At 43.3% G+C, this 18,748-nt stretch overlaps 1 protein-coding gene across 1 annotated transcript; it reads left to right on the forward strand.

Annotated features, from left to right (window-relative positions):
- The first annotated feature begins 441 nt into the window (after nt 1–441).
- Nucleotides 442–18,236, forward strand: LOC139729421 (steroid 17-alpha-hydroxylase/17,20 lyase-like). Its single transcript, XM_071640347.1, has 5 exons — nt 442–1,122; nt 15,389–15,676; nt 16,084–16,250; nt 17,408–17,511; nt 17,995–18,236. The coding sequence occupies exons 1-5, from the start codon at nt 442–444 to the stop codon at nt 18,234–18,236; spliced, it is 1,482 nt and encodes a 493-aa protein (XP_071496448.1).
- Nucleotides 18,237–18,748: the final 512 nt, after the last annotated feature.

Raw genomic sequence — 18,748 nt, forward strand, 5'->3', positions numbered from 1 at the left:
GATAATGGGCAGTGACACATCTTTGCGTTGCGCGTTCGTCCGCCGCAAAATCGCCAAGGTTTATTTTTTCCTCGTCTCTTTTTCCCCCCGCAGGTAGCTGGCGTGAATACTCACTCTGTCACGGGCCCGCAGCGTTCACAGCGTAGAAGCTTTGCCTGGATCAGCTGGTTACGGAGCTCGCTCGTCGCGTGCGCTAAGCTCGGGCTAAACAGAGCTCGACTGACAGAGATTTCTCACATCACGGAGATCAGCTGCCTTATCAGCTGACTCGAGGATTTAGCTCGCGAGGGAAAGGGACGTGGCTCTTGTGTCTTTATGTTCTTCACCAGTGAGTTCTTGTAGACATTATTGGATCAAGTATTCCTAGCTTCTCTGTGAGGGTATTTTCTTTGTTTGTACCTTTTTGTATGACAAATTACCTGGACTAAGAAATCGTGAATCATGATCGCTGTGGAACTCCTAATAGTCGTTGTCGTGCTGTGGTTGGTGAAGACCATCCTGTCGCGGAGATACGCCAAGCGATATCGCATGCCGCCTGGTCCGCCCGCCCTGCCCCTCATCGGCAACCTGCCAGTTTTTATGACCAATCGGGCTCCGTATCTCGTCATGAAGGACCTGGCAGATAAGTACGGGAGCGTCTTCTCTCTCAAGATCGGCACCACCCCTTTCCTTGTCCTCAACGACGTCGACTCCATCAGGGAAGCGCTCCAGCATCGCGCCACCGACTTCGCGGGTCGCCCCTGTCTCTACTCGGTCAGTCTCATGAGTCGTAACAACTGCGACATTGTCTTCGGTGACTACACACCGGGGTGGAAAAGGCATCGTCGAGTGACGGCCACGGCGCTTCACAAGAACGTGCGCGGCATCGGGTGCGAATCCATCGGAGTGAAAATCACACGCGAGGTCGAGTACATCAACGAGATCCTCATGAAAAAGGCTGGGCCTGTCTGCGATATCGAGGACGAGCTCAATCTCGCTATCATCAACGTCATCTCGCAGTTGACGTTCGCTACGCGTTACACCCTTGACGATCCCGAGTATCTAGCTCTTGTTGACAGCAACCAGAAGTTCTCGAGCCTCCTCAAACCAGGGGACCCCATCGACGTATTTCCCGCACTTAAGGTGAGTTACGTAACTTTGAAGTCACATCATTTCCTATGTTTCGTGTGCACTATCTTGTGTGTGTGTAATATAGTAGACCTCCATCACATGCATTTCAATAGTGAAACTCTTGCCATCCCCACTGTACCATGCACTAAATGCACCAGTTTCCCTGATATATTAATATTTTATGCATGCCTCCATGAAAGAGAGATTGCCTTCCTGACAAGGTTTGCCTAATGCTTGCCTGCCGTAGCGCCCACTGGCTCATGCAAAGCGCATTCCAACTATTGAAAGGCGCTAAAGTATGTTACAGGTGGATTGAATGCGTCTTGCTGGGAAAGGGTGGGGGGAGGGGTGGGGGAGGGGTGGGGGATATCCATAAATGAATACACAAGTAAATGACCTAGGCCTATGTCGTAAACCTACAGCATAATTAACTATTTATACTCTAGGGTCGTAAATCAAAAATCAACATCACTTATTAGCGACATCTATCTGGAAAAAAGATTAAATGGGCCTTTAAACTGTGATACCCATGGGGTAAATCAAAGTTGAAGAATGTCATTTGTTACCAACTTACAAAAATCAAGTGCATAATATATCGGCAATAAAGTGAGCTGAGAACTCAACACAATACTTCTAATTACGTAATGACGCGAGCACAATACATTGTAAACCGAGCAATAAAACGCAAAGAACCGCAAGGCCCTTATTAATAACCGTTAATGTGACCTCCTCACTGGACCTGGAGCTAAGAAATCGCAAACATTATTTTGCCTCGACTGATTGTTAACGGAGGCGGTGACGGAGAGGCTGGACAATTTTAAATAGACCTGATTACGCGTGTTTGCTATTGTACCAGTCACGCACAAGGTCTCAACTGGGAATTGCGTGATATGAACTTAAATTGTCGATTATCATGATATTCATAAGTAATCCGTCGCATGCGACGACAGGAAAATATTGGCACATACAGGAGGAGAGCCAGAAAGGGGACTGGAATGATTTCATTTCGGGACCAATACACTTGCCCTGCCAAAACACTCCAACTTTGTTTGCCTGGCCCGGTTTGCAGGGCGACCCGTCACCGCTGGTCCTGGGCTGCAGTTAGGCAGCGTTGCCCCCTTCAAACGGTGTGGCACGGGAGAAAAGCGAGCGTTAAAATATTGACTTACGTGTGTTGATAAATACCCGGGCAAAATTTCGGCTTTACAAATCGAGAGCTTGGAATGAACACACTCTTCACGCGAATGTTAGGCAAGTAAAAATCATATTTTCAGCACCCGCTTTTGTGTTCGACGCTGATGGAATTTTCAGAAACGGTTTGTGTGATCTTAACGCCCCATTACAAGAATATGAACGGCACGTGATGGGTCGACAATTTTTGATGACCGGGTTTGCATCTTTATGCAGGGTTATCGATGTACTGTTGATGATCAAAGCAGTCTGCAGGTTGTTGCCTGGCGTACATATGAAGAGTTTGACCACAAAACGACTTAACTCCATTCTTGTTGATCTGAGATACTTGCAATTAATGCAATTAAAAAACAAAGAAAATTATTTTTTAAAAATGAGATTTCTTTAATCATCCCTTTAAGAATTTTCCTCGTTGGGATGTAACAAGTAAGGTATTACTAGGAAGGTTTTGTTTTGCTCTATATGATGATGGATTTATGTTTATAATGGTATTTACATTTTGTCATAAAACTCCTCAAATATATGCCTCGATTTGAGTTACAGCTGCAAAAGACGGCTGGAAATATACTTTGAATCTTCCTGGGATAAACGAGAGTAGGAACGAGAGATGAAGCAGTAACAGAATGTGTTTAAAAGCATTTCTTTTTCTCTAGTACTAGAAAGAGAAAGGATTAGATTGTCGGAGGGAGATGGCGTCATGTTTTCCTTCCCCCTCCCACGTGGGGGTATCCATGTTGCCAGTAAATACTTCGCCCGGGCACGGTCAATGTTGAACGAATGGCGTCTATGGCCACTGTCACTATCATCACTTCAGTTCCTCATCATGCCTATAACATCGTGAATGTATGTGTGTGTGTATGTGTGTGTGTATGTGTGTGTGTGTGTGTGTTTGTGTATATGTGTGTGTGTGTGTGTGCGTGTGTGTGTGTGTGTGTGTGTGGCGTGCAAGTAAAAGCACGCACTGTGTCATCAGAATTGGAATATCGCCAAAGTGAGGGCACTCAGTTCATCGTGCGTACGCAAGTCAACTGCTATAGATGATGGAGATGGAGGAGGAGAAAGAGAGACTAGAGAGGTGGAAGAGAAAGAGAAGATGTGTGTGCACGAAACATAGGAAGATGCTGATGATGTGCGCATCAGGATGGACAGAAGGTTTTCACTCCGCTAGAAGAGGCACCGGTCAGTTAATGTACACAACGGCTTGAAGTCCATATACACACGAGCGATATTGTAATGAAGGTCTTGTTTACACGTTCGAGATCAGGAGAGATACAATAGAACGGAGAGAAAAACCAGGTTAAACATAATAGCATCGATCTGTCCCCTCGCCAAAGAGCAAAGACACAGCTTTTCATTGAGAAAAAAAAAAATCCACAGTGCATTTACTTATAAATTTCTTTGGGTCATACAAGGACAACTAAATACGAAAAAACACCAAACTGTTCTATTTCCTATGTATATCTATATTGCTTTCCCATTCCTTGATACATGATGAAAACAAGCGTAGCTGCAGATTGATATACGAGATGACATTTCTTACTTCAGCGATGAGAATACCATACAACTTGTAAAATAATATTATGTTGATGAGTGATATATACATATAGATAGATAGATAGATAGATATGATATGTAGATATACATTGTTTATATATAATTGCATACACCAGTTAGAACATATGCCTGTAAGTCATCAGCCAGTTAAAGTTATGCGGTTCATATTTGACCGTAATCACCCTCTGCGTATTTTGCTATTTGCCACGCAGTAACCGATACGCGTTTTCAATCAAGCTCGTAGAATTTGCGTAAAGACACCATCGAGAGATTTATACCAATGATGAACTGAGAAGAGTCGTTGGATGCTGGTTACCTTTGGTGTCTGGAGTGTGTCTGTCATCATACATTCGTTGAAGGCAGTAAAAATCAGAGTTTATAGCCGTGGGTGTTGTGCTGCGTGAGACATTCATCTGCTTTTAAAGGTATATGATTTGTTTTCTAAAAAACACGTACTAATTCAAATACATTTCGCAGAGCAAAGCAACGACAAATATCAGAATGTTTGGGACCAACAGGATGAGCGTTAATTGCCAAACACAAGATCAGTGTTTGACGGTGTTTGTCAAAGAGATGGGTAACTCCGTATTTTTTACACAACATTCTGCAAAGTTTCTTCAATCATTTCTGTTTCTAAAGATAACAACTTCTTATCGTTTTTCGATGTAAGGATTATGTCGTGTTAGTGATAAATACCGACAAAGTCAGCAAAAAATGTGCAAGATTACCAAAAAATAGTAGCGATGATTTGCTTTGGATATTGGCACACTGCTTGGGGAGCTTTGCCTTTAACGGTAGCCGTTACTATGTCACCGAGTTGGTTTACCCGGACAGGCCCCCTCGAGCGAAATCGAATACGGTTTTCTGTGAACCGAATCGGCGCAGGTTACCGAACGGCAGAACTGAAAGACGGCGTAAATTCGAATTCAACCCCATGTGACGTCGACTTAGAAGTCGAGTGTCGAGCAGTTTATTGCTCTCAACTTCTTTGCTATTTGTCCCTTTTTCTTCTCCTTCACCTTCTCTCTCTCTCTCTTCTTCTTCATCTTCATGTTATCCTTCTTTCCCCTCTCCATCTATTTCTTTTTCTTCTTCATCTTTCTTTTTTCACCAGCTCCACGGAGGTTCTGATTTTGCCAGCGTTGGCATGTTTGTTTGTTTGCTTGCAAAATAACTCAAAAAGTAAGGAATGGATTTGAATGAGATTTTCAGGAAAACTTGGTCATGCCACAAATGACAAATTTTGGTAGTGATCCAGATTCAAATATTGTGGATAATGTTTCGATGGTCAAGGAATCTAAACAATGCAGACGATACCAATGCATAATATAGGGTGGAAATCGCAATATGGGTGTAAAAAGAGCTGTGTGGCGGAGGTCTTCACTCTCGACGTGCTTTTCCAATTTGCTTTATTCTGTTCTCCGTTGCGTGCTGTATTACATAAGGGCCTACATCTAAAGATGTACGACTATTCTATGTCGGACGATTCGAGAGTATGCGGGAATTTTGAAATGCTGCGTTTCTCCCATCGTTCTATCATCGTCCGAGTATGCAGTCTGCGATGTCGACAACCGTTGTGATCTTAATGTCAAGCTCAACGTCGTTCGTTTTCACTCTTCGTCATCATTGCCTGACATCGGTCGATGCGCGGGTGTGGGAGCTCCAATTTGGTTTTTAGGCATGTGCAGTGAAGTCCTTCCACTCGGGGGAAACCTAGCTGTTTGTTCGATTGAGTCACTCGGCGGTGAATAGAAACGAAAATGACTTTGATATGCATGGTGGATTATTGGCAATATTTAGCAGCTCTGCTACTTGGCGGCGCGAATCGCGAAGGTTTGACGCGCTAATGCACCGCAGAACACAAACACTGATACCGGAACGAACAGCTGATTAGCACGTTGGTTGGCCTACGCGATTGCACGCCAAGTCGAGCTGCTCGTACTGAAATATGACGAAGAAACAGAACTTGAGTTTCAGTCGACTTGTCAGTCGGCTTCGTTTATATCATAAAGTACGATGAGGATGACGACGATGATGACGCTAATCACGTACATGTACATACAGTAAACGCATCCGCGGTAGCACGCTACATACAGGTCATACTACCGAGGTGAACCACTTCCTACCAGCCTCCTTCGTTATGCTATACGTTCTTGACTGAGAAAAAGATTGTGAATGGGGGCAGCACTCGCAGTCGACGGCAACGATATCCCAACGTAAAATGGCGCAGACACAGACAACATTGCAGTTGTATATACGTTATGTTACTGAAGAAGAAAGTGTGAGTGGCAAAATCTGTATTTCAGAGTAACGTACGTAAATCTTATTTGAGACGTAGAAAGTGCAGAAGACATAAGAGAGCAGGGAAAGACTCCACAGGGGTGGATGTCGGGTAGAGGGGGAGTTTGAGATTGACCGGGGGAATCTTGAGAAGCTGTCCGGAGAAACGAGGCTACACACTCGACATGTCCGAGGTAAATGGAGTAAGGTTCTCATCCTCTACATCTCCGTAACATGAGGGGGAGGAAGAAGAGACGGGCTCGCTCCTTCGTCAACCGTTCGTCCATCGAGTGTCGAGTGCCACCAACTCACTAGTGACTTCAAAAAAAAGACTCCTTGTTGTCAATAAGTTAGCTCGACTTGAGTAGCGCTAGAGAATACGATTTACATAGCACGACGGAAACAGGTTCGCAAGCCTCTTATTATTCGCCATGAAGAGTGCGAGGTTCTTTCACCCCTCGAGAGAGAGGGAGAATATGGAAATAAGGAAGGTTTGTTGCTGGAGTAGTAAGGAGGGATTGCGGTGTAAACTAAAACAGATTTTTTCGCGAACGAACGCAAGATGAAAGAAAAAGTAGGTCTTGGAAAATTCTGAGTAGAGTGTGATCGCTGTAAGGGACAGGTGGAAACTGGAAAACAAGGGGAATATGACCTAGTGACCCCTACACCGGCTTCCGTGTCAGTGCCCTTTACGCTCAAGCATCGGCGCTTCGCCTCGCCGCTGCGTACAAGAAACCTAGCCTGCTCCGGAGATGTTGTGAAGTGTTGTTGAAGCGTGGGTGTTGTTGAGTGCGCGTACGCACGCATCTCGCTGGAGTTGTACTTCTCACCCTTTTAACGTCTTTCACAGCAGCCTAGAAAAAGCCCCACTACAGTATCTCTTCACGAGCCCAAATGTTATTGACATTCCAACAACACTCAAAATAGTAGTGCGATAGCGTTATTACAGGCCGCTAAAAATAAGAGTACATGTATGTTGTTTAAACGAGTGCAGTGGCGTGGGAGGGGATGTCGCTAAATAATGTTGACCATTCCATAGTACATAAAATTACATGCATGCCCGCTGATCGAGGGTTGATAACATACTATGTCGGCCGCAACAGCCGCCGCAGTTAATATCGCATGTCACTTAGAATGCTAAAACACAGACGAGTGTTGTCGCAGTGCTATAATTGATCTTCTCCTGTCACACGCATACACACAAATCTCAGCCGATATCAGCCGATGATCGCTAAACTATCATCGTTTATATAGGAGGGTGATAGAAACATCTGTGCGTGTGTTCGTGTCTTTCATTCTACATTTAGATTTTTGTCATTTCTGCAATTAGTGAAATTTAAGCTTTTTCGTTTGGTATTTGACCCGAGGGATGAATGGCAATAAACCTTAAAACTTATCGCAGTTTTCTTTGGGGCTCTTTGAAAGATTTATTTTGTATTTGCCGTATGGAAGTGAAGACTTATAAAATAAATTTTCCAACAGCAGCGAGTCAACTGAAATAAATCATGTTAAAGTTGGTCATAATAATGTACAAATTATATGAAATAAGACAAATGGCAGAGGATTTATCATAGTCGAGCCTAAAACATGAAATGTCACGGAATTTTAAAGTAAAATTTTTGTTGTGCTGCAAGGACCTCGACAATAAAGTAGGGTTGCAGATGAACAAAGAACAACCTATTTTCCTTCTATATTCCAAAGATCTGGGGGGGGGGGGTGTTTCATCAAGGTAGTCACCGCTGACAAGTTGTCAGTCTCTGACAATCACCATGGTAACAGTCAGTGACCAGAGCATCTAAGCCAGTCAAAACCAAGGACTTTGCTGAAATTGTCAGAGACTGACAACTTGTCAGCGCTGACTAACTTGATGAAACACCCCCCTGAATTTTAAGCGAGACAATATCACTAAGATTCAACAATTACAGATGGACTTGTGAAACATGGCTGTATGCGTAACATTGCCCACAAGATCCAGCGTATGTTAAAACTAAAGAGTTCATTGCGGGGGGGGGGGGGTGAGTGGGGAAGAGTACCTCATTTCTGTGGTATGTTCATCAGCACTGGTGCTTCCATGATCCGTGAGCTAATTTCAGGATCGATTCATTAATTTTGCTAATCAATTCTTCAGAGTGTGTGCACGTATCAACTATAGTGGAACAACTCACCCGATATACACATGATACAGAGCCATTGGTTTCTCCGAATTAGAAGGAAAAACAAATCTCTTCTGTCAACATGCATGTTGCTTCTTTCCGTGAATCGTGGATGGTTACCATGGTCACAGGCAAAAATGTAAGTAAGCGAGGAAAAAAGGGTGGAAAGGGGTGGGGACCGAAACGTCGCCCTCTCTCTGCTGGGATGGGGTGAAGTGAGGTTAACTCGCCGGCTGCGGCCCCGTGCCGAGCACGCGACGGGGCGATGGATCGTTCGTGGCCCAATTAGTGGGCCAGGCTCGTGACGTACCGCAGGTCTGCCATTGATGAAAGAACGAGAAAAACAATATTTCTATTCCTGCCATCGTTAGTGCACTCAAGATGGATATGGTCTTGTGAATGAAAGTCATATTTTAGATGACTTCTTTTTCTTCGTTCTTCTCTGTCAAAAACTATATCATGTGTGGGGGGAGGGGTTACCCAGAAAAAATAATCACTCTATCAGAGATGAACTTAGATTTGCATGCCACAAGAAATCAAATATTGCCCAGTCACATTAAATGGACAGAATATAAGGAGTATGCTAAAAGTATCATTGCCAATCCATCGATTAAAACTTTTTCCCCTTCTCTTTTCAAAATGTTCCTTTCCTTTTAAAAGAGAAACTTTTTAAAAGTTGTTCTTATTGTTGCTTTCACTTATTGATAGTCCAAGTTTAGTCTTCACAGAGGGTAGGAGAGGTTTTTCTCAAACCAGACTTAAAATCAACTCGATGGTAGTAAAAGTAGAGTGAGAGACAGAGAAGAGATGGAGGAGGGAGAGAGAGAGAGAGGAAGAGATGGAATATATTCATCCTGAAACATCCCTGCACTGCCATGACTGGAGGAGGCCATGCGTCACCAGCCATCGATCACTCACCTGGACATCACTCACCCAGCCGATCCGTTGTCGCCCGTCTCACCGGCATAGATAACAAAGGCTTAACCCCGAACATTGATAAAAACCACAAACGGGTCTCCTGAGACCGATATGAGATGATCTACCCTAAAGAAAGGAAAAGGAAAGGAGAACAAGCAGGGAATGAATCTCCTCAAGACCCCAATTCTCTTCGACATCCAGCGTCCGTCAATCCCCAAGTCCCTAACTTCCCAGACTGCCGGGGCCCCCCTAGCACCATTCTTATCCAGTTCCAAGTTCACGTCCTCCTGGAGTTGTCCCCGTGCGCCTACCTGTCATCGCTGTTCCCCGCATGGCGTCCCAAAGCTTTAACTTTTCTCCTTCAGCATTCCGACCTTTTAGTTACGCTCTTTCTACGTCTTCCTTCTCCCCATCTCTCTCCTTCTCCTATTGTTTTGTTTTTCGCCCCTTTTTTCCTGTGAGGTGTGAAATTCGGTCGCTCGCTGACAGCGCAACGGAAATATCGCGTGGCACACTTTTGGCGCGCATTTCACGAGATAGGAAGATGAGCCAAAAAGACAGACGAGAATGTAAACAACGGATTAACCCGGCTTAGTTGAAGGGTAACATGAAAACAGAATCATGTCAGAAATAAGTCAATTTCGTGCCTCTTTCTCCTGACTTTTCCCTATTGTTTTCTATCCTCAATTCTTTGTACCATGACGCATACGGGCAAGTAATGTGCTTGAAAACTTATTTAACAACCCCCTCCCCTTTTGATTATACATTCAGGGGATACGAAGGATTTATCCAGGGAGGTGGGGGTTCCACCTCCGTGGTTTATCGCAGTCTGCGATGTGCAGTTGTGCTCCTTTTGAATTCAATTCCATTTTACTTTACTTTCGTCCAACAAAAGTTGATACATGTTACAAAGTATACATTTGACATATTTTAGATGTGCCATTTTTATAACCACCATGGATGTCAGAAAAAAATTCATAATATTTTTCCATTTGCTAACAACTAATAAACCCAACCTAGCGCTTTTGAACGCACTGTACTCGCATTTGGCCATGGCATTTCCGCGTTACGATCCCACCACCTCGCTTGTCGACTGGGTATGGTGGTCGCAAATACAAAACCGCAGTGCGGTTTGTTGGTTTTTCTCCCCCTCTGTCCCCTCCCCCCCCCCCCCCCACCCCAACTCTCCCTCTCTTTCTCTCCCTCTCCCTTGTCGTGTGATAAAAATTAGCAGAAGGGCAGTAGCCGTTCTCGGGCTGTCTTCCTTCCTACCCAATAAATATCCCCTCCCTCTGCTCTCCAACTTTGGATCTATTTCTCAATTTAACTGGCACCCCACTTAGCCCTCGAGCCCATTCCAGCTACATTGCCTAAACGTAACCGTTCTGATCTTGTGACTTGCGCTCCGTCCCGTTTGAAGGCACAACGTGCACGGTGATGAACTTCATTGGAATTGACAGATCGAAAACAAACAACCGCCCCCCCCCCCCTCTCCCGTAACCCTTCCGTCCAACCGCTTGAATGAAGGCCGTAGTGTCGTCCATTGCTCTGTTTAAATGTAGGCCTACACTGTCAAAACAGTCATGACGATTGATTAAAAAAAACACACAATAGTGGTGTTTATCACAACATTACGAGGAATACGACAACGCCACCGCATTGACCCCTGACCAATTCTCGAAAAGTGTTGAACGCAATTGCATAATATTTCATCACTATCCATGTTACCATGGGCCGAGATTCTATTCAGAGAGCGCTGTACCCTAAAAGAAAATGAACGCCTGCTCACAAACATGAGAGTTAATGCGTTCGAATGAGTGTTAGATCCTAAGATAAAATGTGAAGTTTTCCTATCATATTTGTGTTGCAGTGAGCGTTAATGTTGTTGTTTGATTATCCACAAAGCTTACTGAGTATAAAACTGGATCAAGTTACGAATGATGATGGGGTGGCATCATAGCAATAACCAACGACAACGCGTTGATACCAGTGATAGATTGAAGAAATAGTGTGAAAAGGACTATTTGCCAAAGTAGACTAGAGTTGGAGAAAATTGCTGGCACTATTATATGTGGAGATCATGAAATTTATGACACGAAAGAATATGATAGAACCGTACGATTAATCTGGGCACATATATATATTATCCATTCGAACTACCAAAGAAGCAAACACGTATATACCGAGAGAGGGACCGGGAGTTAGAGGGCGCAGTAAATTTGACCTATTTTGAGAGGAGGAAAAAAAATCTCGGGAGCGTTGATGTGCAGTCTCCAGGAAAATCAAAGACATATTTCGGGTCGTATTTCACAGTGGGAGTCCGTCCGCTTTGGGCCAATAACAATTTCTCCAAATATGATAGACAGGCCCAGCCCGTGGAACGGCTCTGCTTCCTGACGTTGAGTGGAACGCAAGATCATAGTCTCAGTTCAGACGTATGTCATTGGTATGTTCCGATAGTATGAGCACTGTTATCCTCACATGCGTTAAACTTATTCCATTTTTCAATCAAAGTTTTCTTTCTCTTTCGAGTTCGCATCATCGGAGACATGAGTCGTGCTAATCTATCTGACAAAATGTGATGTTGGATACACAACGCTCCAACCTGACACTGTTATCAGAGGAAGTTGATTAGACTACAAAATAATCTGCCGTTCGCGCCAAGGACAAAATATCGCAAATTCGCATATGACGGAGGCTAAAACTTGGCACCATCATGTCGCTTTCAAAATGTTTAACCTTGTGGTGTTATTCAAAAATCTGGGAGCAGAAAAGGAGAAACTAATAAGCAAAACAAAAGCACACTGGAATACGAAAAGAAAAAGAAAAAGAAAGGAGAAACAGACAGTTATGTGTGTCTGACAACCGAATCCGGAAGTGATGGAATTAATTTGCTATCGTTTCTTCACCAAACAACCCCCTGTTCGTCTGGGTCGAGTGTAGGCTCATCGGGGACAACAGGGGACGAATGCGTCATTCATCTCCGGACGGTTCCTCCGTGCAGACACCCTCGCGTTCACCTCCAGTCGCCCGTCCCCATGAAACTTCAACTAAAAATATTATATTCAGACAATTCCCCACGTCCCCTAATCACACGGATCATTCTCACCTTTGTAAAAGTTCATCAAACGTCTGTCGTCCCCCTCTAAATGGGGCATTTCGTCTGGGCTTGAAATCTGTGAACAAGTTGATCGTAGTAACGCTAAAATACTGGCAAAAATTAGGGGAAAGGTTAATTGCAACGCCAAGTAAATATTTGCGCTGTAAACCTTATCATGAACATCGAGAAATCCGGTTTCTCACCTTGCTTGTCGTTGCAGTTACAAAGGTGATGTTAGCTCCGCGTATCCTATCATGACAGTGGTGCGTCATAATGGGATTCGCGCCCAGACGTGTAGGCTAGTGACGTCATGATGCATCACACAAACTTTCATCCAATCAGGTGGCCGGGATGAGGAGGGGGTGGAAAGGGTATATTGTTTTGGGATTTTGGCGTCGTGCAGTCAATTTGATGATAGACTCATAGGATTGGGTGGCGTGGAATCATGGAATTAAAGGATCTCCGTCACAATCTGTCACTGTAATGAAGACCACTTCCAGACGATCAACAAATCAGTCAATCATCATATGAGGACAATTAAACCTGCAATAATATATGCCTAGATTAATTGACCTATCCAAATCAAGCGCATTATCATAAAACAAATGATTATGACGGATTCCTGTGTAATGAGCTTGAATGCAATAAAGCAGTTAAAGGGTGTGTACAGTTCTGGTCGAGGTGAAGATTTAGCTTTTAACGTTTTGCGAGATATTCAGAAACCACTCTATGACATGTCAAAGAGCATGCAGTTCTAAGGGGTATCAAAAGTTTATTCGATGAAAATCGGTTTTGAAATGGCTGAAATATCCAAAAACAAGGTGAAACAAAGAGATCCTAATGAAGTTGTGGCATGTCGCCTTTTATTATTAGCACTTTTTGGGATATCTCAGCCATTTGAAAACCAATTTTCATCAAATAAACGTTGAATCCTTCTTAAAATTACATGCTCTTTCATATTTCATAAGAGGCTTTTCATTCTCTCACTTAGGAATGTTCAAAACATGAATCCCTATCTCAACCAGTACTGTACAGTCCCTTTAATGCCGCCTATGACAGTGATTGACGTTGAATTGTACACTGAATTGTTAAACCAGCCTTGTTGGATTATAACTTAGTGCGCCAGTACAGTACAGATATATATTGTATATTCATCGATTTGTTTTGAAAATTCGAAAGCTATAGATGTGATCGCGTATTGAATAGTCGTAGTTCCGCTACTGCAGCATCGCGTAATTGTGTGGAACATTTCTCACCATTAATCCTTTCATTACCGTGGACTCATGCCAGTATTGTTAGACTCTCGTTTGCTATTTGCACGACGCTGAAGATCGTCCGTTGGCAAGTGATGAGATTTGTGGTTGCCTTGGCTACCGTCCCACATTATGTTAGAACCGACGAGATAATTTCACGTGGTATCCCAATACGACTTATATAATTGTAAACCTGATAAAATTTGCAATTATCAGTCCCGTGACCAACGTGTCAAGTTAACTTAAAGGGACTGTACAGTACTGGTTGAGGTAGGGATTCATGTTTTGAACATTCCTAAGTGAGATTAATGAAAAGCCTCTTATGAAATATGAAAGAGCATGTAATTTTAAGAAGGATTCAATGTTTATTTGATGAAAATTGGTTTTCAAATGGCTGAGATATCCAAAAAAGTGCTAATAATAAAAGGCGACATGCCACAACTTTATTAGGATCTCTTTGTTTCACCTTGTTTTTGGATATCTCAGCCATTTCAAAACCGATTTTCATTGAATAAACTTTTGATACCCCTTAGAACTGCATTCCCCCTTACATCTCATAGAGTGGTTTCTGAATATCTCGCAAAATGTCAAAAGCTAAATCTACACCTCGACCAGAACTGTACACACCCTTTAATAATGTGAATGCAGATTAAATGAAAGAAATTATCTAAGGCCAGTAGCCTCCCCCTGCTCATTCACCCACTTTCACTTTAAGGGTCAGAGCGTGAGAGAGAGGGGGAGAGAGACAGCGACAGCGACAGAGGGACAGAGAAAGAGGAAGAGAGAGGGGGGGGGGGGCGAGAAAGGGAGAGGGAGAAAATGAGATTGAAATACTGTACTATCATCTCCTCCTGCGTTTTACAAGAAAATAGTTCCTAAAAGTTGCTGATGTACTGTTTCGTTCCCGTCCCGCTTCACGTTGCGACGTGTGGAGGGAAATCGGGTGCGACGGGAACAATCCTGACCGACCGGCGCACCATGATCACATCAATGAAGAAGAAATCAGTCTCGCCAGAAAAGCAGGGTCCCTTGCACTTTTCTGGATGCTATGACGAACATCTGAGTTGAGACACTGTGACAACAAGAAGTGTGGGTTAAAATCAAGAGAGAAGGAAGGAGAAGGGGGAAAAATGACGCGTCGTTACGCAAGTGACCTTTTCTACTCATAACAATCCACCTACGCGGATACACGCCCAGGAGCCAGCGCGCCATGTAATACTTTGTAGTATATACCCTCGCGCGTTGTATATGTAATTATCCCGTCTTTTAAGATCACATAATTGGCTTCAATCTCCTCCTGCACTTTTTGAAGGCCCTCTACCATACAGCAGGTGGCACTTCCCTTTTTCTTTTTTTTCACGGGGAGATCCGGGGCAGGATGTCATTCTTTCATTGACATCTTCTTGTTCAGTCCTGAATGATTTGATAAAGTTGCGTAAACTACTTGACAATGTACACGTGATTCTTCCATGTGCCATAAAGGAGAAGAGCTATGTTTCACTGCTGTTCAACTCTTCCACTTTGGAGACATAATGCATTGTAATTATGAACACACATACAGAGTACAACATGACCCTTGCGTGAACATGATACACAGACTGCATAAGCGATAACTATAAGATGAAAACAAATGGTGTATACTAGATATACAGTCCTAGAGATGGACTTAGAAGAATAAAAGAAAGAAAAACAAACAAATAGATAAACAAATATGAATAAATAAATTCATGCATGCATGAATGAATGATTGAATGAATGAATGAATGAATGAATAAATAAATAAATAAATAAATAAATAATATATGATACCTTTTGTTTCTCATCTCCAGATCTTTCCAAGCAAGAAGTTGCGCTTGGTCCAAGAGCTCATCGACAGCCGCGATGCCATCCTCCAGAAGAAATACGAAGAGCACCTCGCAACCTTTGACCCAGACAACATCCGGGACATCACGGACACACTGATCGCCACCATGCGGCAGTCCAAGGACCAGAACGGAAATGACGTATTCTCAGCTGATCACGTGGTCATGGCCACGTGGGACATGTTCCTGGGTGGTTACGAGGCCACGTACAAGACGATTAAATGGGCCATCGCATTTCTGATTCATCACCCAGAGGTGTGTATATAGCTACAAACATTTGCCATTGCCATTGCTAAATTTCGTCATGACGTGCTAACTTGATAATAAAAACAACTTTCAAGAATGACTTTTCTCCTTTTTCCACCGACGTCTTACACAAGTACATCTCTACGCCTTAGATGATAGCCGTGTCAAGAGTGTAAGCTGTTATAAATAACAACTTTTCTGATCAATCAAATTCAGTGACCAGATTAAACGCGTGGACTGATGACTTTGAATTTTTCTTCAGAAACTCAGAAAGCATCGACAGAGAGTTGTCAGGAACTCATAAGAAAAAAACAACAACATTGAAACAACGAGGGCAGAAAAAGTTTTGAAGAAACGAATATCAGATTTAAAGTGTCATGTTGTTTCGTCTGCTCTTTATCCTCTAACTTGCCCAGGTCCAGGCTAAAATCCAGGCTGAGATGAAAGCGGCTATCGGTGACCGGCTGCCAACGTGGGAGGACCGGGCTAAGCTCCCGTTCCTCGAGGCAACCATTCTGGAGACACTGCGACAGAGCTCGATGTCTTCCATGAACGGCCCGAGAAGAACAACTTGCGACACCCAGTAAGTCGTCCACCTGAAAGTCATCTTACCTTAACACTTCCACATTTAAAATCTTAATACAGTCAAACCTGTCTATAGCGGTCACCCACGGGAAACGAATAGTGGCCGTTGTAGACAGGTGACCACTATAGACAGGGCCATTAATATGGCTTTTTCTCTGGGAAGGAATTGTGTTTAGTGGTCGCATACGCCAGATGCCCGCTACATACTGTGTGGTCGCTATAAACAGGTCTGACTGTACGTCATGAACATTTCGTGGCATTAAAGGGACTGTACAGTACTGGTTGAGGTAGGGATTCATGCTTTGAACATTCCTAAGTGAGATAATGAAAATCCTCATATGAAATATGAAAGAGCATGTAATTTTAAGAAGGATTCAACGTTTATTTGATGAAAATTGGTTTTCAAATGGCTGAGATATCCAAAAAAGTGCTAATAATAAAAGGCGACATGCCACAACTTTATTAGGATCTCTTTGTTTCACCTTGTTTTTGGATATCTCAGCCATTTCAAAACCGATTTTCTTCGAATAAACTTTTGATACCCCTTAGAACTGCATGCTCTTTGACATCTTATAGAGTGGTTTCTAAATATCTGGCAAAATGTTAAAAGCTAAATCTTCACCTCGACCAGAACTGTACACACCCTTTAAGATTGGTGGTGGTAAGGACAGAGATAAACGAGTAGGTTGACAGAAGATAAATGTTCACAGGGATGCGTGGTAATAGTGTTTTACACTACTGATTTGTCTTGCTTTCACTGTTCAGATCACATGTTGAAAATTACATGCATGTTTTAAGGCCTCGTTTGTCTGATAAAATATCATAACTTTATTAAAGAAGGCAAATGTACTCATTGAGCTATCATAAAATGTGCATCCACCTCTTTGATCCCTCTCCCTATCTCTCTAACCCCCACCCCCCTCTCTCTCTCATAATTAATTTCCATCGCTATATTCCTCGTCTTCTTATGCGTTTTTACCCACTTCAAGAACATATTTTGGTCCGATAGTTACCATGATCATCCTTTCATTGCTGTGGTTACAGTAACCGCAAATTCCACTGTCATCGTTTCAAGAATCTTCAGAAGAAAAGACACACCCTTTCACTTTAAATATTAATTTTCCTTTTGTATTCTTTCGTTTTTCCTTTCTTCAGGGTTAAGGGGTTCGACATTCCCAAGGATACGACAGTATTCTGCAATCTTTGGTGGGTTCATCATGATCCAAAGAACTGGAAATTTCCGACGAGCTTCAGACCAGGTAGGAAACGAAATACCAGCGACGTATTCGCAATTTCGCCTTGATGTAGAGTTTTGCGTCTGCATCTTTCTTCCAAATGGTAAATACAGATTATGGCAAGAAGAAAATCGCTCCAAAATCAATCAAAAGTTTTTATAATCAAATACAGCATAATAATCTTCGAAAACCGGAAATATCATAGATTCATATTAAACCCATAAATGCGTTTATTCAACAACATATGACGAATAGCAAAACTTATGTTTATTTATCGTCATCACTAAAAGCAACAAATGACGTCATGAACAACAACAGAAAAAACTTGGATCTGTGAGACTGAAATATTTTATCAGTTGTGATCGCTTAGACCCATGAAAAACGTTGTATCTTCACAAACTGACTTTGTTGTATATTAATCTAAATTTAGCTTTTATGTCCTTACAGCTGTAAGTGTCAGCTCTTGATCACTCCTCGTAACTTTCTCCTGTCTGTTATCCCATACAGAACACTTCTTGAACGAGCACGGACGTGTGTCAGTGCCGAAGTCCTTCCTCGCCTTCAGCCTCGGCAGCCGGGCCTGTTTCGGCAGCCAGCTGGCCATCATGCAGCTCTGTCTTCTCGTTGGCGGAATTCTGCAGCAGTTTAACCTTCGGCAGGCGGTCGGCGAGCCGCTGCCGGACCTCGAGCCTGGCTCGGAGCTTGTGAGGACAGTCTGCGATTACAAATTATGTCTCGAAGTCCGATAGAACCTCTGGTACTTCAACCCAAACAATACTTTTTTTGGTCAACCCTCTGTTTCTCGTTGCCGCAAGACTTTGCGTACTTTCTGCACTGTGGATATCAGGCGGGCGCGTGCTGCTCACGGGAAGCAGGGGACGACGCGCACGCTGCGCTGGACAACTTCTAACACACCACCTGCAGACGGTAGTCAGTGCAAGAGCACTGTGGTCTTGCGAAAGATCGTTCAGGAGTGAACGCAACATACGGTCTGACTCTTTCCTGACAAGCAAAATGTTTGCAGAAACGAATGTATGCGTGACATTAATATATACCTCAAAGACGCGGATGTTTGCAGCATACCCTGCTCCGACCATTGAGATCAAACGTCATAGAGCAGTGTAGCGATGACGCGATTGTGGAGATTATCTGGATCTTGCGAGTATCGATCTTAAAATGCAGTGCGAGGATGCCGTGGAATCGTCGTGATCATTACGCGTACGTGTATCGTCTCGCCCGATACTGGTGATCGATAGTGGGT

The sequence above is a fragment of the Diadema antillarum genome, unplaced genomic scaffold, assembly GCF_040938485.1.
Source record: "Diadema antillarum isolate AM-2024a unplaced genomic scaffold, OU_Dant_1.0 seq00000239_RagTag, whole genome shotgun sequence".
NCBI lineage: Eukaryota > Metazoa > Echinodermata > Echinoidea > Diadematoida > Diadematidae > Diadema > Diadema antillarum.